Consider the following 19,835-nt stretch of genomic DNA (forward strand, 5'->3'; position numbering starts at 1 on the left):
ATCAAGGAGCATCCTTAGAGGGCGGGTCGCTCTGACGTTAGAAAGTGGGAACCATTCCGTGGGAGAAAAAGGCGCAGTGGCGACTGCGTATGCGGCTGTGCGCGAGTGAATTCCGTTGACGTCGCGCGGACGCCGAGATTACCGTTACTTCGGAGGGCTCTGCGCATGCCCACGGCAGGCAAGGACGATCCTTTGATGCTGCGCGTGCGCCGTCGCAGTCCCACTGTTAGTTTTTTTTTACTGCGCATGCGTTTGTGGTGACTGAGCGGTGCGCGGGGCCGTGACCTTCGGGCGATGGTGGCGTGCGTTAGCGGGCGAAGCCGCGGCAGCCGATCAGCGGTTGTTGACGCGGGCCGAGGATGATTGAGAATGGGGGAGTGGACCGGATCGGCGTGGACGCTGAGGCGAGAAGCCCGGGCCCCGCTGCGGATAAGGAGGCGGTGCCGCCGTCGCCTCTCGGCAGGACCCTGAGGCACAAGTGCGCGGCGTACGTGCTGGCGCTGCGGCCCTGGAGCTTCAGCGCCTCGCTCACCCCCGTGGCCCTGGGCACGGCGTTGGCCTACAAGCACCTGGGCAAGTTGGACCTGGGCATCGCGCTGCTGGCCGCCGTGGCCGTGCTGGCCGTGCACGCGGCCGGCAACCTAGTCAACACCTACTACGACTTCAGCCGGGGCATCGACCACAAGAAGAGCGACGACCGGACCCTGGTGGACCGGATCCTGGAGCCGCAGGACGTGGTGCGATTCGGCGCCTTCCTCTACACCCTGGGCTGCCTCTGCGCCTCTTCCCTTTACTTCTTGTGCAGGCTCAAACTCGAGCACCTGGCTCTCATCTTCTTCGGGGGCTTGTCCAGCTCCTTTCTGTACACTGGAGGTGAGTGAAGAAAAGAACAAGAATAATTGTCTCCTCTTTCTATTCTGATATACTTCAGCTCCACTGATTCATATTGCTGCTGACTAAAACTTCTGATGTTGTCCCATTTCAGGGACTTGAGCACAAAATTCTAGATAGTATAGTGTTGAGGGAGTGCTGCACTGTCCGAGGTGCCGTCTTTCGAATGAGACGTACACCGAAATCCTATCTGCCCTCAAGTAGACGTAAAAGATCCCATGGCACTATTTTGAAAAAGAGTTATCTCCGGTATCCTAGCCAATATTTATCGCTTAAAAAATTATCTTCATCGCATTGCTGTTTGTGGGAATTGGCTGCCGTGTTTGCTACATTACAACAGTGACTACGCTGCAAAAAAAAAGGTACTTCATTGGCTGTGAAGTGCCTTGGGATGTCCAGTGGTCATGAAAGACATTGGCCTAGAAATTCCAGCCTCCCGGGTCAGTACTGAGTGTGTACGGACCCAGGAAGGCATGTCAAAAGCCGGTATTCAGCGGACAATGCATGTGCTGAAAACCGGCCTTTCCAATTCGTCAAGCTGGAGCTTGTGTTTTTAAAATTTTATTTTTTCTGTTTTAATTGTGTTTTAAAACTCTTGCGCCTGATAAAGCAGGTGTATAGCCTACGTTTACAGGTGCAAGAGTTTTCAGGCCTTTTTCCGGCAGATCCTCGGGAGCGAGGACAATTGCATGGACAAGATTGCGGTATTTACCCATATCTTGCCCAGCAAATGTCCTGAAAACTCTTGTGCCTGATAGCAGGCGCATAGCCTACTTTTACATAACAAATAAAAAAATGTAAACGTTTTATTTTTAAAAATCTTGCCCATTGTTAAATTTATTTTAAAGCATAATTTGAAAAACTTTTAAAAATCGGGGAAATATTTTTTTAATATATAAATAACTAATTTAAATTAATGTTAAATGTAGTGTATTTTTTCAATTTATTAATTGTTTTGTCTGTTTCGGGAGGTTTCTCATTCATAATAATGGGAACTCCAACTTACAAAATTCCCATTATTATGAATGAGAACATACTTTACTTGGATTGGCTGTCCAGAGCCATGTGACTGTAGCTCCAGCCCTGCGCATGCCCTGATGTGCACGCGCTCCAACGCGCAGTCAAAGGAGGCCTCAGGTCCAGGAACACGCGTGGGCACAGTAGATTCAAGTAAGTGCGCTTTTTTCTGCAATCCAGTTGAACGCCCGTGGGAAGGAGAAACCGGGATTTCTGGGCCGCTATATCAATGCAAGTCTTTCGTTCTTTTGACAGCTCTTAGGAGAAATAATATGATGAGGGCAGGATGACTGGGTGTTATTGATGACCTGGGGACCTAAGAAGCAAGCTCAAAGCTCCAGAGTCTATTTATTTATTTGAGATTTTGAAAAATTGGAAGCAAAAAAGTAAAATGCACAGCATGCAAGTCAGTATCTGAGAGTGGGAGAGTTTTCAAATGGAACTTTAAATGTTATATTTGTAACTTTCCTAGTTTCACTTCAGTTTGTCTTTGCCTTCTGCCACGGAAGGAAGTGAGATGCAGAATGTCTGAAATATTTTTACAGTTACAAGGTGGAAAATTATTGCAATTGGTTTTGACTGAAAAGTGTCATGTTCTTTTCGTTCTGTATTTGGTGCTTTTTAATTAAAAGTTAAATTAAAGATCCTGAAACAACTAGTTAATCTTTGTAAAGTAACACTTTGAAACACAAGTTGCCACATGAAACTGATATAGGGGCAATAATAGAGACCTGGCTCAAAGAAGGGGAGGATTGGGAACTTAATATACCTGGCTGCAAGGTGTTTAGGGTAGGGGGAAAAAGAAGGGAGTGGCAGTATTGATCAAATAAACTATTATTTAGTTTTGGTCTCCTAATCTGAGGAAGGACGTTCTTGCTATTGAGGAAGTGCAGCGAAGGTTCACCAGACTGATTCCCAGGATGGCGAGACTGGATAGACTGGGCCTTTATACATTGGAGTTTAGAAGAATGAGAGGAGATCTCATAGAAACATATAAAATTCTCCCTGGACTGGACAGCTTAGATGCAGGAAGAATATTGGGGGAGTCCAGAACCAGGGGTGACAGTCTAAGGATAAGGGGTAAACCATTTAGGACCGAGATGAGAAACTTCTTCACTCAGAGATTTGTTAACCTGTAGAATTCTCTTCCGCAGAGAGTTGTTGATGCTAGTTCGTTAGATATATTCAAGAGGGAGTTGGATATGGCCCTTGTGGATCAAGGGGTATGGAGAGAAAGCAGGAAAGGGGTACTGAGGTGAATGATCAGCCATGATCTTATTGAATGGTGGTGCAGGCCTGAATGGCCTACTCCTGCACCTATTTTCTATGTTTCTATGTGTAGTACTGGGGAGGTATGATATAGTTAAGAGGTCCAAGATAGAGCCTGTTTGATTAGAATTAAGGAACAATAGAGAAGCTATTGCACTACTGGGTGTATATCTTTATGCTTCTGAGAACCCCCTCCCATGTTATAAAATTCTACGGACCCCCTGTGACACCACACAAGTATTCTTTTTTTTGTATAAAAATTAGTTATACAATTAAACATTTATTATTTTTGTCTTACTTGTATCCTGGACAATCCCCTGTATTATGTCCTGGTTCAGTACATTCCCCTGGGTTCATATCCAGTCCTTTCCTTTGGTTTGATATAGAAACATAGAAAACAGGTGCAGGAGTAGGCCATTCAGCCCTTTAAGCCTGCACCGCCATTCAATAAGATCATAGCTGATCATTCCCTCAGTACCCCTTTCCTGCTTTCTCTCCATACCCCTTGACCCCTGTTCAGCCATGAACTCATTGAATGGCGGTGCAGGCTAGAAGGGCCGAATGGCCTACTCCTGCACCTATTTTCTATGTTTCTATCCCCTTAGCCGTAAGGACCATATCTAACTCCCTCTTGAATATATCCAATGAACTGGCATCATATCCTGGACGACCCGGTTCAGTCCATTCCCTGGGGTTTATGACCCAGACCATCCGCTGTATTACAACCCAGTTCAGTTCATTCCCCGTGATCTAATGCTGATAGTAATCTGTTCTTTGTGTCCTTACCAGTCCTGAATTAAGAAACTAAAAGGTCTCCTGTGAAACTGAAAGTAAATGATTGTGGAGCCTGGAACAGGATTGTACATGGTAAAAGAGGGCTGATGAGTAAACATTAAACGACAGACTGCTCCAATCTCTACCCTGCAGAGCTCAATCCCACTCTTTGCTGAGTTATAAACCATTACTGTTACATTTTAAAATCACTCCCTGTTTGATATAAAATATTAGAACTGAACACCAGTATTTTTTCTGTATAATAAAAATACATATTTTATGGTTTACTTGTATCCCAGTCCATCAATTGCATTATGTCAGAGCCGTGTCCTAAATAGAGTGAAGTTCACTCCATATCAGAGGACGACCCCTGTAACCCGGGGAACGATCCTGTTTCTTACTGTCACTCACAGATCGGCCCATGCCGCTCATCACAAAGCAAACTGACCCGTCACGGGGAATCCCCAGATTAACGGCAGTGAGCAACACTGCTCTGCCTGCTATCATCTAAGACTTAATTTTGACGGACCACTTGTAACCTTCTCGTGGTCCCACCCGGTTGAGAACTATAGGCCATCAGATAATGGAAAGGAGATAGGGGAACAAATTTACAGACAAATTACAGAAAGTTGTAAAAATTACAGAATAGTGATAATGGGGGACTTCAATTGTCCTAATACAGATTAGGATAGTAACAGTGTAAATAGCAAAGAACGGGAGCTATGAGGACCACTGCTCCTTTTTCATATATATTAATAACCTGGACTTTGGATATAACGGGGATAATTTCAATGTTTGCAGATGATACGAGACTTGGATATGTAATCAACGATGAGGCGAATAGTAACAGACTTCAGGAGGACATAGACAGACTGGTGAAATGGTCAGACACGTGGTGGATTAAATTTAACCCATAGAAGTGATATATTTTGGTAGGAAGAATGAGGGGGCGCAGTATGAGCTAAGTGGTATAATTTTAAAGTGGGTGTCGGAACAGAGAGACCAAGGGGTGTCTGCACACACATCTTTGAAAGTGGCAGGACAAGTTGAGAAGGCTCGTTTTTTTTTAAAAGCTTTCTCATAAAAGATCCTTGGCTTTATTGATAGAGGAATAGAGTACAAAAACATGGAAGTTATGCTAAACTTTTATAAAACACTGCTTAGGCGTTAGTTGGAGTATTGTGTTCAATTCTGGGCATCACTCTTTAGGAAGGATGTCATGGTCTGGAGAGGGAGCAGAAAAGATTTATTAGAATGGTATCTGGGATGAGGGACTTCAGTTGTGTGGAGAGACTGGAGAAGCTGGGTTGCTCTCCTTCGAGCAGAGAGGTTAAGAGTAGATTTGGTGGACGTGTTCAAAATCATGAATGGTTTTGATAGAATAAATAAGGAAACACTGTTTCCACTGACAGAAGTGTCAGTAACCAGAGTACCCAGATTTAGTGTGATTGGCAAATGATCCAGAGATGACATGAGGAAACATTTTTCACAAGTGAGTTGTTGCAATCTGGCACTGTCTAAAAGGGTGCTGGGAACAGATTCAATAGTAACTTTCAAAAAGGAATTGGATAAATGCTTGAATAGAATTTTTTTGTTGAATTGGCAAGCATCAGAGCATATATTTTGGCTATTGCCATTACTAAACCAATGTTTAGTTGCCCCATATATGTCATTTCTAAATGTTTCCTTTTGAAGCTAACTTTCAATTAAGATATTCTGTCCAACAACCGGCAACATTAAGTGCACTCTGTCCTGCATGTTTGCAACACTCTTGTATAATTTCTTCTCATTCTCTCGGCCATATATTTCCAACCTTTGCTTTAAAGTAGGCAAGGTCCTTTTGTGCTGCTTCTAATCAAGTGCATTTACACCATAGCGTTCGTGTGTGTCTGAAGTGAGTTATGCTTTGCAACAATGCTTAAGTTGTACTGAAAATACACCTTAAATTATTGGGGATAAAAATTCAATAGAGGGGCAAAATTGCTGTTTGTTATCCACCTTGCTTGATTGCCTCGCCCCCGGCCATCAAAGTTGTATTTTACACAGTTGTCTTCTCTTTCCTCAATTTCCTTTTCCATCTCCCTTCCCATCAGCATATATCTCCTCCAATTCTATTCATCTCTATTTCTATACATGCTCTCTCTTTCTCTTTCACATGCATATACTGTCTCCTTTCTTCTGCTCTTGTACTTTTTTGCTTGTTTTTTTTTACCTCTTTCTTGGGTGTGAGAGAGAGCAGCATTAGAACCCTGGGCATGTTGGAGACAACAGTAGCAACAGCTACTGCATCTGGGGTATACTGGGAAGAGGTGCCATTGACATTACTATATGCTGTCATTGGGAGCTGAGAGTTACTTACCGGTAGTTGTTGTCTGGCTATGGCAGATGTAGTCTTAAAAGGGGCAGGGCTGCTGACATCCTTGGTCAGTCATTCGTTCAAAGGAAAGCTACCCTCCTTCCCACTCCCACCCCAATACAGAAATAGGTCAAATTAGTTTCTTTTATTAAGAGCAGTCAACTGCTTTATATTAGACGGAGTTGCCTGCCAAATACAAACCATCATCATCATCATAGGCAGTCCCTCGGAATCGAGGAAGACTTGCTTCCACTCCTGAAGTGAGTTCTCTGGTGGCTGAACAATCCAACATGAGAGCCACAGACTCTGTCACACGTGGGACAGATATTTGTCGAGGGAAGGGGTATGTGGGACTGGTTTACCGCACGCTCCTTCCGCTGCCTGCACTTGACCTCTTCACGCTCTCGGCATTGAGATTCGAAGAGCTCAACGCCCTCCCGGATGCACTTTCTCCACCTAAGGCGATCTTCGGCCAAGGACTCCCAGGTGTCAGTGGGGATGTCTCATTTTATCAGAGAGGCTTTGAGGATGTCCTTGTAACGTTTCTGCTGCCCACCTTTGGCTCGTTTGCCATGAAGGAATTTCACATATAGCATTTGCTTAGGGAGTCTCGTGTCTGGCATGCGAACTATGTGGCCTGCCCAGCGAAGCTGATTGAGTGTGGTCAGTGCTTCAATGCTGGGGATGTTAGCCTGGACGAGGGCACTGATGTTAGTGCGCCTGTCCTCCCAGGAGATTTGCAGGATCTTGCAGAGACAGCGTTGGTGATATATCTCCAGTGACTTGGTGTCTTCTATACATCGTCCATGCCTCTGACCCATACAGAAGAGCAGGTATTACTACAGCCCTATAGACCATGAGCTTGGTGATAGATTCAACCAACTTTTATTTGAATGCAAAGTTTAATGCAACTCCCAGCAATTTCTACATGAATATTTGGAGTAAAGCAAATTATGTGTACCTCTAGTTAAATCCCAACATTGTTTAAAAATCAGAGTTTCATTATTTACACTCGTAGACTCATTCAATTCATCTTTTTAACATTGTAATCCCTTGGCCTGTTCATATCTGATACAAGTAGGAAAGAGTCTGCACAAATAACACTTCTGCTACAAATTTTCTCCCTTTTAGAAGCTGAGTTGATCTTTTTGGCAAGCTAAGAGTGGGGATCCCTACTCTGATGCCATTAATGTTCCAACAGCGTTGAATGTGGAAGTGTTATTTTATGCACACTTGTGTTGCGTGCATCAGTAAGCAGTAGGTATGGCTGGAGAAAGAGAGGCTTATTTTGTTGGTTGCTTTTAGTTTAACTGCTGGTGCATCATTTAACATTCGAAGAGAGGCAGCATTGAGCAGTTAATGTAGAATATCTATATAATCCAGGTTTTGCCCAGAATTGAATACTTTGCAAGTTTTTACAATATTTTAGGAGTTTTAATGGATAAATCATCTATCTGTCTCTATCTTTATTTAACTAAGAACATAAGAAATAGGAGCAGGGGTAGGCCATATGGCCCCTCGAGCCTGCTCCGCCATTTAATACGATCATGGCTGATCCAATCATGGACTCGGGTCCACTTCCCTGCCTGCTCCCCATAACCCCTTATTCCCTTATCGGTTAAGAAACTGTCTATCTCTGTCATAAATTTATTCAATGATCCAGCTTCCACAGCTCTCTGAGGCAGTGAATTCCACAGATTTACAACCCTCAGAGAAGAAATTCATCCTCATCTCAGTTTTAAATGGGCGGCCCCTTATTCTAAGATTATGCCCCCTAGTTCTAGTCTCCCCTATCAGTGGAAACATTCTCTCTGCATCCACCTTGTCAAGCCCCCTCATAATCTTATACGTTTCAATAAGATCACCTCTCATTCTTCTGAATTCCAATGAGTAGAGGCCCAACCAACTCAACCTTTCCTTTTCAGTCAACCCCCTCATCTCCGGAATCAACCTAGTGAACCTTCTCTGAACTGCCTCCATAGGAAGTATATCCTTAAATATGGAAACCAAAACTGTACGCAGTATTCCAGGTGTGGCTTCACCAATATCCTGTATAACTATGGCAAGACTTCCCTGCTTTTATACTCCATCCCCTTTGCAGTAATGGCCAAGATTCCATTTGCCTTCCTGATCATTTGCTGTACCTGCATACTAACCTTTTGTGTTTCATGCACAAGTACCCCCAGGTACTGCTGTACTGCAGCACTTTGCAATTGTTCTCCATTTAAATAATAACTTGCTCTTCGATTATTTTTTCTGCCAAAGTGCATAACCTCACACGTTCCAATATTATACTCCATCTGCCAAATTTTTGCCCACTCACTTAGCCATTTAGTGGGGGTACTTACTATCTTGTCAGTGAGCATAGAAAACATTTGAACTCAATTGCTCAAACTCCCAACATACTGAATGAGAGGCAGACAGCCAAGTGGTCTCTGAGGCCATCCAGTTTGTTTTTAAATACGATCTGGGGCTGTGTGCTAAAAGTTTTAAGTTTGTGCGCATGTATATGTATGAAATGTAATCTAACTTTTGTCTCTTTTTTTTTGGTCCTACAGGTATTGGATTTAAATACTTTGCTCTGGGTGATATAATCATTCTGATCACCTTTGGACCATTGGCTGTGATGTTTGCCTATGCTGTTCAAGTTGGTTACTTGGCCATCTCACCACTATTTTATGCAATTCCTTTAGCACTCAATACGGAAGCCATCTTGCACAGTAACAACACCAGAGATATGGAGTCTGATAAGCAGGCTGGGATAGTTACCTTTGCCATTATCATTGGACCAACATTATCTTATATTGTGTATAACATGCTAATATTTATACCCTACGTGATATTTTGTATATTAGCAACTCGTTATACAATCAGCCTCGCATTGCCGATTTTAACTGTGCCTTTAGCGTTTTCACTCGAGCGACAGTTTCGAAGCCAGAATTATGCAAAAATTCCCCAGATGACTGCAAAGCTGAACCTTTTGCTGGGATTGTTCTATGTTTTTGCCATTTTGTTGGCACCATTTGGAAGCTTGCCAAACTAATAACAGCACAGACTCCTTTTCTAAATTAAAATAATCCAAATTGAAGTTGCTGTAATTGCCATTTTATTTTGAAGACTGTTTAAGTTAAATCAATGAGGTGTTCCAATTAAGCCATTAGTCCTATTTAAGTTAGCAAACTTTTGGTATTTGTTTTAACTCATCATCATCATCATAGGCAGTCCCTCGAAACGAGGATGACTTGCTTCCACGCCAAAAAAAAGGATGAGTTCGCAGGTGTTTCGAAAAAGGTTGTCTGAACAACTTGATTGTTTTAACTACTCCTATTCCCACTGCCTAGCAAAGGTACGCATTAAAAATCAGTGTGCTTTTTAAACAAATACATTTGAACAATGGTGTTGGCACCAGGAAAACAATCTTCATGTTCAGTTTTATATAACTTGCAAAAATATACAGTCCCGTGACCCATATTTAAATAGTGGTGCCAGCTGGTGGTAACTTTTGTCACAAGTGCATTTGAACTCCAGAGTAAACTGGGTTTTATAAGGCATTGTGCCTAATCTTTTCTATGGTTTCCTTTTCTACTATATTTAAAAAAAAAAAAAAATTTTATTTAATCATGGACAATAGAAATTTGAATCACATATCCAATTTTACATCTTGTAGCTTCCTTTTAAACTATTAAAAGGTTAGCAATGGAGGACATTCATAACTTGTAACATGTACTTGTGATATCATTTCTCATAACAGGCTACATTATTTCTTATTTAATCTGCAAAGTTGATGCCATAATCATTTGATCCTCTTGTACATCGTGTGACATCGATTACACAATTAGCATCTGGGAATACAAAAATGTGAATTTGTAGCACATGAACAAATTATATGTACTCAGAAAATTGGTCCTAGACAGTAATTTCAAAGATGTAATCTAACTCCAATTTGGGATGACTTCAGAAGTGTTAAATATTTTTTGCTCTTGAGGTTGTCTGAACTTCTTGATTGTAATTGCATTTCAGTACCATTATTTTTCTATTCTATTATAAGCTACAGTGTCTCATTAATGAGGATTGAAGACCATTTTAAAGTTCTGCTACATTTTAAATGCTTGATTTAATTTTAATGCATAAATTGATAAAGAGTACATTAGCAAAGTAACTAGCCTGCCTTGCAGACTTGGAAATGAATACTTTTATTTTGGAGGGATGGAGTATTTAATATATTCCAATTTTACTTTGTAAAAGACTTCAAATGACTGTGTACTAGATTTTTCAAAAAGAAATAAATGAATGTTCGTTCATCCTTTGCGCACCCCGGAGTTAGCGGTTCAGTTTAAATAGTGAACCGTTGGACAGCAGTGCAGTGGGCAAATGAGATCCCATAAGATGCTGCTTTTGCACAACTGTACTTGGGGGCATGAGCGGTGGGGGGGGGGGGATATTTTATTTAAATAGTGGATGAAGCATATTGTCTTTTACAATAAAAGTACTAAATTATGAATATTTAAATGTGAGGAGAAAAGTACCAGCAATGTAAGTATTCTTTCCCCTTCAGCCCTCCTGTTAAAAAGCCTCATATTTTGTAGATATCAACATAATTGGGGCTACTGGTTTAGGGCAACTGAATATCAAATTCTGTTTGCACTACTCGGAACTCTGGGATTTTGAGGATCTCATTAAAGAATTTTGTTCCATTTTTATGCTATGGTCATCATTTATTTTAATCTTCTTTCCCTCTGTTTGGAGACCTGCAACTTCAGGGCTTTACCTTGCATTGTGGGAGTATTACTGAGTGGCTTTATAAGAACTTTTACAAATAGGCATTCTTTCCAGCCCTGGATAATGATGTGTTCAAAATGGCAAAATTTTATGGAGAGAATGAAAATGCTATTATCGAGTAAAGGGAGTACTCCCTTGCCCTCCAGTGCATGCTCTCTTCAATGTCAGAATGTCTGTTTATGAAGAAATAATTTAAAATTTGAGGTATCTATTTCCCATTATGTTAGAAAGTTGATGATTAGTAAGTAATTAGACTTTAATATGTGTCATTTTAAATAATTAACTGTTGGACCTGTCCCCACGATGTTTTCTCTCTCCTTTTTTTTGTTCTGTCTTGATGTATTGTGTTCAATTTATTGATGTAGATGAACATGCATGTTAAGATCATTTTGCTACTTAAAAGTGCTGTGACTGGAGCGCAGGAATAAAAAGGCATTAGCACCTTTGTACCCATGAACAGGGTTCCCTATTGAAGACCCAATTTTAAAACTCCAGTTTCCCTACATTTTGTTTACAGATTTTTTTAAATTGTTTTATGCTGTTTGATACATAATAAATTCAATTCTTAAGTCCTTTCCTGTTACGAGAGGAATGTGCTTTTTTTGATCCAACTAATGATATTGCTGACTTGTGCAATGAACTACAGTTAACTACTATCAACAGTAGGCTCAATCTATTACAGATAAATGAATAATAACCACCATCAGTGTATTCTTGTCCATAGATCCTTTCAAATCAAGGAACATATTGACTTTTTTTTTCCTTTTCTATCCCTTTCCTTGTTGTACTCCTATTTAATAACATATGAATCTCTACCACATTTTACAGATGTTTTCTGCGAGAGCAGCTGTTTACATAACATCACATTTCGGTTGGTTTTCAAATGACGCTGCCAGGGCAATCTTTTATTCCAGCAATTCCAACATCAAGTGAAAGTAATATAGATTTGCAGATCCACACTGGAGGATTAATCATCAGTTTGATCCAAATAAATATTCAGATGTTGCTGAACTGAAAGTCACCTACAAAAGAAGGTTGGAATTTAATTTCTAACTTGTATTTATTTATGGAATATGGGGTTCTTCTTAGGCAGTCCCTCTGAGTCGAGGATGACTTGCTTCCACACTAACATGATTCTAAGGTGGCTGATCAGCCCAGTGCGGGATCTACAGACTCTGTCACAGTTGGGGCAGGTGGTGGTTGGAGGGACAGGTGGGTGGGGTGCTTGGTTTGTCGTACGTTCCTTCTACTGTTTGTACTTGACTACTGCGTGCTCCCAACAAAAAGACTCAAAGTGTTTGACACCTTCCCGAATACTTCTCCACTTTGAGCGGTCATGGGCCAGGGATTCCCAAGAGTTGGTGGGGATGTTGCATTTTTTCAAGGAGGCTTTGAGGACTGAAAGCTGCCTTGATCCAAGTACATTTGAACCTTTTGTGGAATTGATCCTTCTTGGAACCCCACCTCCCGACCACAAAAAAAAACTAGCCTTTCTAGTAGCAGTGTCTATTCAAGAGCTTTTGAGATTGTACCTGTCCTCTGTTTTGTACCACATGCAGTGTTGCCCTAAGCATAAGTAACATTTTATTAACAATATTCTCTAGCAAAATGTCTAATTAACCCAATTGGCTTTTAATGTGTAACACTGTTTGGTCATCATCTCCGTTTGCTCCCAACTAGTCATGAACATGTAAACTAGTACTTCATCCAAGCTCAAAAGGATCTCTCAAGATCCCATACTTGGAAGCACAAAATCTATGAAAGTACTGCTGAGTTTTTAATCAAGTGGGCATAAAATCACTTTTCCCAATTACAGTGAAATCCTAGTGACAAGTGATTGCATTGACATGACATTACAGAGTCGAAGCTTAATTTCTTGAGCGAACCTGGCCAGCTTCACACCATTTGAGTAATCTGTTCATGTCCAGTGTTGCTCATGGATGAAACAGATTGCACAAGATATTCTATATCGTGAGTTTAATCCACATTTGGTTCTCTATTTTTTCAAGCTAAGTTCTTGATGCAAGATAATACAACCCAACTTGGAGACATCCCACTTTCTCCTTAACTCTTAAGGCTACTTTTCACTATTAAAACTTAGTGTTTGATTAATTATGATGTACCTAGAGAAAGCTAGATTATTTATTGGGAATAGGTAACATCAAGTTTAACCAGAAAAAGAAGAATAGTTTCTGATTCATTTTTATCTTTAAAACTATCTACACCAGGATTGTTTAGGTTGCCCTTCTGGATTACCTTCCGGACTCTTGAATGTATTCCTGTTATTGTTTTTGCAGCGTGTGTTTTTTTTTTCCCTCTTTTCCACCATTCACCCCCACTCCCTATTTCTCTTAAGCCTATCATGGATGCCAGGGTACAATTCCATGAATGCTAGAAGTCCTCTGTTACTCTACACGAGACCGAAAGAGGCTTTTGACTGAAGAGCTATGCAACTGAGCCTGATCTTGTCCTCCTCTGACATCCATGTGCACTTTCTAGCAGGGATCGTTGGATAGCAATTTGAAGTGGTTTCCTTTATCTGCCCCCTCCCACAATCACAGGGAGGCACTGAGACCAGTTGTCACACCCCATGGCTTAGATTAATTAACCTCACAGATGAGGTCTTACTGTTCTCTATTGCTCAGTGCCACACTAGGTAATGACTTGAGTGTTATCAGAGGGGAGCTTTTAACATTCTTTATCTAGGTGCATTAACCTCTTGCTGGGATAAGGTATAAGTTTTATGGGGTGTTGCCATCTTCTCTGCATTAAGGTAATAGATGGATGAACTTACTGTAAAATGTTTCATATTTGGCTTTGCTGCTGTCAGGTGCATATGTCCATCATATGTGGTCAATTCTCAGTCCAGTGGAGCACTGGTAGCCAAATGCTGATTTTGATTACCTTTATTGCATCAGCTGAATATGCAATGGTAGCTGTGCCATTTGTCCATATTTCATTACATTTAATATTTCCTTTCATTCAAAAAGTTCTGAGGGACCAGCAGTTTCGTAGCAATAGACATGAGTTTTTTAATGTTATGTGGTGCAGCTTCAAGTAAAATATTTATTTTGGGTAGGGGTTATTAATTTGGAAATGGTGTCTGCAGGACTATCAGTTCAAAAATTTAGTGCTGATCAGACAAGTTGCAGTCCAGTACCAGTTACTGAATTTACTGGTACATTTAAACCAATGCAAGGATCGCTCTCGCTGAAGGTGCTAATTGTGACATGGATTTTCAGGACCTGATTAAATTAGTAATAACAATAGTTTTTTTAGTCTATGTAGTGAAATCTACAAAAAAAATAACAAGGGAGTATAATGCAACATTTACTGCAGGAGTTTATATTGAGGGAAGAGAATAACTTCTTTAACTGAATAGTGATTATTTTTTCTTAAGTTCAAACCAGAGACCCAGCAAATGTGTAGATTATAAACATTTGGGGAAGAATTTATTTTTACATAACTTATACAAGATAAAAATGTTATCTCAAGGTGATACTGATGTGTGTGTGGTATAAATCTGCAATGCACTAAATACTGCTGTCTGTATGATACAAATTTCACCTTCCATTAAGAAATTTCAGTGCAAACCTGCACATATGACAAATGAGTGACATTGTGATGGAGTTTTACTTGTCTTGCAATAAAGACTCTACACCTCTGAAACTTTATTTTTTAAACTTCCACAACTGAAATTAATTGGATAAAGTGTAGAACTGACAGTCTTATTTCAAAAGAATATATAAAATATTCTCTGAAATCCAATTTTTATCATACTTGCAGTGTTTATTTAGCTACAAACATTGACTGGCTGAGTGTTACTAATGTAGAAATATTTCTACATTTACCAGACCACACTAGTGTGATTGGATGAATTTATCAGCCAATATCGTTTTGGTAGGAATCTATTGTCTTTGTACCGTTTTTTGCAATGTATGATTTATAATTGGGCAGGGCCTGTCAAGTGGACTTGGCAGACCTAACTTTATATGATAAAACAATATACTGACCTTTGTTTATAGTTCTGTTTATCAATGCCAGCTTTGTTGCTGAGAGAAAAAGCTTCAAATACAGTAATATATCAGCATAATTGTCAATTATTTCAATTGTAATAAACCTTTGGTGATTCTAATAAATTGGCACCTCTTAGATTTACTGCCTTCTAGTTCAAAGGATTGTGTTTTTCTGCTCCATAGCCATCACACACAAAGTTTAAACCCATCAGTAACTCAGTGGCAGTTGTGTCAGAACATTACTCTTTCACCTGATGGACCTTTGCTCTATTCCAGCTCGGGAAAATAGGATGAAGTGCACTCATGCTGTTGCACTTGTAAGTGTGAAATAGTTTTAAATATTCTCTCTCCTGTTCATTCTGCGCATTCATTTGACTTTAGATCTGCAACCTTGCTCAGAGTCCAGTAAGATGAAATGTATCTGCGTTACTTCATATGCACCTGATTTGGGTTTTTTTGCGGTTGGGTAGTCTAAGCGATGTATTGCAAGTTGCCCAGGCTGCACTTGATCCAGCCCTTGGTGCAAAGTAGATGTTCCACCTCAGCGTTATCAAATTTCACCTTAAACACAGCACTGACAGGACTTTTCAGAAGGGAGCAGGGTGAAAGAATGAGTCTACAATTCTAAAGCACAATAATTCTAGCAAGGTGCCACTCCGAATCATAAAATGAGTGCATTGTTTCTAAACTTTGTGCACACCATCTCATTAAAAAGAGATGGACGTAAAACCTAATGTCGGAAACAAAATACAGACGTGGCTCTTGAGGGCTACCTAACTATTTGAACATGCTCTGAATCATTAAAGTAAAAATACATAAATTTTGATCCTAAACGTTGCCAGCTTTCCGTTTGAAGTGAGCCACCTGCTGTCCTGGAACCTGAGCTACAAAGAGCAATTCTTCCATTCTAACCTGTATGTGACATTCCATGGTCCACAGCAATCAGTGAACAGCAGCACAGACTGAATCAGCTATCTGTAGCACGCAAGCAGTGTGCAATTACCTATTAGTCAGCACATCCCTGTGGCTTTAAGGGGAATGGCTTTGCAAGAAATGGTTGTACGTTATAAAATTATATTTAAAAACAGCAATCATAAAGGGTTATAACATAATATCCTATGTCCATTGTGTCTTCAGGCTCATGGCTAGAGCAATCTTAAATTAATCTCACTGATCTGATCTCCCCATAACCTTGTCTCTGCCTCTACTTTGAATATTCATCCAATTTTTCCTTAAAAGAATCAATAGTCTGGGCCTCAACCACTCCCTGTGGTAGAGCATTCTATGTTCCAGCACTATGCAAAGGCATTTGTCTTAACTTCCCTCATTCTTTAATGAAAGTTTAAATTGAGACCCACCAAAGGAAATAGTTTTTCCTTATTTACTCTGTTAAAGCTCTTCATAATTTTAAACACCTCTCTTAAATTTCCTTGCCTTTTTCTGATCCAGTGGAAATAGTTCCAGAATAGTCACATCCCTGCCATCAACCTGAGGAATCAGTGCCTGGTCTGTTCCATTCCACCTCCAACACAAGATTGACAGATGAGCCAGTGGGGCAATGTATTGTGCCAGGAACTCATACGCCCCACACCCTTGACGAACATTATTTCTCAGGCTTTGAGGAGGTGATGAAATGCTGTGTGTTTTTTGCGTGGGTGTTTGCTGTTTTCATGTGAGTTTGGCAGACATTTGATAAATCTGCTTGGTCCCGGTCACTTCTTCGATGGTTTATCAACCCATTTTGTTCAGAGCAGTGAGTTGCTTTGAAGAGGTATAGTCAGGCAAGGTAACTTCTGTAGACTTTTTTTTTAAACTCCCAAAACATCCCAATGCAAGAAAATTATATATCATTGCTTAGCACAGCGGTTGCAAACTATTACTATTGTAAACATATATATTGTGTTACTGTTACTGTCCACTTGTTTGTTTACTGTTTAATAAATATTTGGCAGTTAAGCCCTAAGTTAAAGTCTAGTGTGATGTTATTCTGCTGCCTCCCAAAGACAAGAAGGCTCATGAGATAAAGCTGGTAGCTGTCACTCTCTGCTCGATCGAGACCAGTTCCTGGACATAAGAATTTACCTAGCTATCTGAACAAGTGAAAACCCACAGGGAGCTAAAGTTTCCCTACAAGCGTAGTCTGAAACACACGAGCCTAACTTTTTTTAAATAAATGCTTTACTACTTCATCTAAATGCTTATGTTAAGGGCTGTTGGAGTCCAAGAGAGAAAACAGAAGATTGCCTATTTTTAGGGAAGGTTTGTACAGGCCAATAAGCAAGAAACTATATTGAATAGACTGAATGGGTGGACTGAGCTTCTTAGCCTGACCATGATCACAAAAGATGGCAGCCTCTCTGGTAATGATTCTGTTTGCTACTAGGGGGGGGGATTATTTCCTTTTGATGCAACAACAACTTGATTTATATAGTGCCTTTAACGTAGTAAAATGTCCCAAGGGCCTTCACAGGAGTATTATAAGACAAAAAAATTTTACACCAAGACACATAAGGAGAAATTAGGGTAGGTGACCAAAAGCTTGGTCAAAGAGGTAGGTTTTAAAGGAGAGAGGCAAAGAGATTTTGGCAGAGAATTCCAGAGCGTAGGGCCGAGGCAACAGAAGGCACGGTCTTCTGCAACAGTGAAAATAATCTATTGGGGTGGGGATTTGGGGTTTCAATTTCCTCTAATCAGAGCTGCTGTCAGTTACAACACTATATGGGTGGGAAACAAATTATTCAACATCCCCCCCCCCCCCTGGGCCCATCCTGTGCCTTCCGGGTCCCAAGCACAAAGGAGGGCAGTTGCCTTGCTCGCAGAGATCTGCCTATGCCCATCTATAACCAGCCAACAGTGGATGCACAAAAGCAACAATTAATATTCCATCTCTACATATGCCACTTGTCACTTCAGTCAAGATCTGGAGTTCGCATGGTACAAATGCTTGTCCTACAACCTCATGACTTGACTTTTGAATGATTGGTTAAGACTGACGAGTGTAAACAGTCGAAGAAGCATTGCACCACAGAAATCCTTATTGGTTCTTAATGTCTGTCCTTTGTCTCTTGCTGTATTTTTGTTACCAAGATAAATGGGGAAATCAAATTGTAATCAAGTTCAGATTACTGATGGCTTCTAGAATTTTGGGAGTATCCATTTTAATTTTTCATTCAATTTACAAAAGCTTTGTGTAAGCACAAAGCTTCCTCATGCCAGCAGTAGCCTGTTCACATCGATGCTCATGTGACGAATATCTAATGCTGTATATTAACTCCTATCAACTCTGCTTTCCATTAGGCTTTTGTGGAAGATTGATTACGTCACCGATGAGTAATCTGCCTGACAACCCAGTGGAAGACCATTAGGGATACTTATCTCCAAGAACAGAGTTCAGAACCAGCCTGACTGAATCTTGGCCCAACATCTACTTTAAACTTCCTCCCTACATGATAACTACATTGACATAAATGAAAGAGAGATTGTACCATGACAGAATCATTGCAATAGTTACAGGCTTCATCAGATTTCCAGGATCATAAATATTTAGCCAGATTCAAAGATATTTGTTAACAAGCAAACAGTTTTAAGATGAATGAAATACTGACTGGAGCAGATAGCAACATCTGTACACCGCGACAGTATTTAACAAACCAAAAATTAAAGTAAATATTGAATTGTGACAAAAACTGAAATATACACAAAGTGCTTTCTTGGTTGTAAATATTTTAATTTGAGCTAAATTTACTGGTACAACCACATGTGTTTATATTTTCTATCTTCTCCCCCATCCACATTTTTGAGGGGAAACCTTTGTGACAGGCCATTTTCAGTTCCCCGCATTGTTGAAATGTGCTACTGAATTGCAAAATGGTAGTAAACCATTTTGTTCTCCCTCTCCAATAACCAGAGCGAAACCTCTAATTTATTTTTGCTTGGTATCTTTAAATTATCTCTCCTTAGATTGTACTTGCACTTGATTTAAGAAATTAGGTGACAGAAAATTTCCTGCAATACTCTTTACATTGAAACTTGTCAATCAATCATAGGATTCACCTATTGCAATGTACATTAATCTCTTATATCCCTGTAGTACCTCATCCTTCAAGTGTGAGCCTGAATAATAAATGTTGGTGAGCTATTTGACTGTGAATGAATCACATCCAAGTCCAATCCTATCCTCTCCTGAGGGACTGTACCCTCAAATACAAAACACATGGTAAGTATGTTCTCTTAGGATATAAGTCAGAAGAAACACTTAAACCAGCTACTCCGATCAAACCACACCTTGAGTATTATGTCCGGATCCAAGGAAGACATTCAGGCTGTGGTGCAAAGCAGAGCCACAAGTCTGATCATTAACAGAGGAGGCTTATTTGGAGAACATTATAAGTCTCACAGGGCTGACTAAGAGTGGGCTTTAAAAAGGTATGGAAGATAATAAATGCTATAGAATAGGTAAATCTGAGACATTAAATTATACTGTGACTAGGCGAAGGGGGCAGAGATTTAAAGCTAAAGGCAATTTTAGGATTAATGTCAGAAAGTTCTTCAAATAATAACCAACATGTGAAATTGCCTTCCAAGTAACGTGGTGGAGGTAAAAACCCTGAAATTATTTTAGAAATGGTTGGATGCTGTGCTATGGGCAATGTAGGTTCTTAGTGGATGGTGAACCAGATGGGCCTAATGGTGTTTCTCATCATATCTACTGTGATTTTGTGAGTGCAGGATTT

The 19,835-nt window shown here is 40.3% G+C and overlaps 1 protein-coding gene across 2 annotated transcripts; it reads left to right on the forward strand.

Moving 5' to 3' along the window:
- The first annotated feature begins 260 nt into the window (after positions 1–260).
- On the forward strand, positions 261–19,230 carry ubiad1 (UbiA prenyltransferase domain containing 1). 2 transcript variants are annotated; one of them, XR_011587623.1, is made up of 4 exons: positions 261–873; positions 8,866–9,653; positions 11,915–15,419; positions 18,400–19,230. XR_011587623.1 is itself a non-coding variant. In XM_070860158.1 (2 exons), exons 1-2 carry the CDS (start codon positions 360–362, stop codon positions 9,348–9,350), a joined length of 999 nt encoding a protein of 332 aa, XP_070716259.1. In that variant the 5' UTR covers positions 261–359; the 3' UTR covers positions 9,351–11,661. The 2 variants fall into 2 exon arrangements, 1 of the variants encoding a protein (XP_070716259.1); XM_070860158.1 differs by lacking the exons at positions 11,915–15,419; positions 18,400–19,230 and having other exon boundaries at positions 8,866–11,661.
- The last annotated feature ends 605 nt before the right edge of the window (positions 19,231–19,835 follow it).

The sequence above is a fragment of the Pristiophorus japonicus genome, chromosome 18 (assembly GCF_044704955.1).
Source record: "Pristiophorus japonicus isolate sPriJap1 chromosome 18, sPriJap1.hap1, whole genome shotgun sequence".
Taxonomy (NCBI): domain Eukaryota; kingdom Metazoa; phylum Chordata; class Chondrichthyes; family Pristiophoridae; genus Pristiophorus; species Pristiophorus japonicus.

Bases quoted from the DNA above. Each gene is read 5' to 3' on its own strand.
- ubiad1 (XM_070860158.1), top strand. From the start codon at position 360: ATGATTGAGAATGGGGGAGTGGACCGGATCGGCGTGGACGCTGAGGCG. The intron at 874-8,865 runs GTGAGTGAAGAA...TTGGTCCTACAG, and splicing joins CTCCTTTCTGTACACTGGAG to GTATTGGATTTAAATACTTT.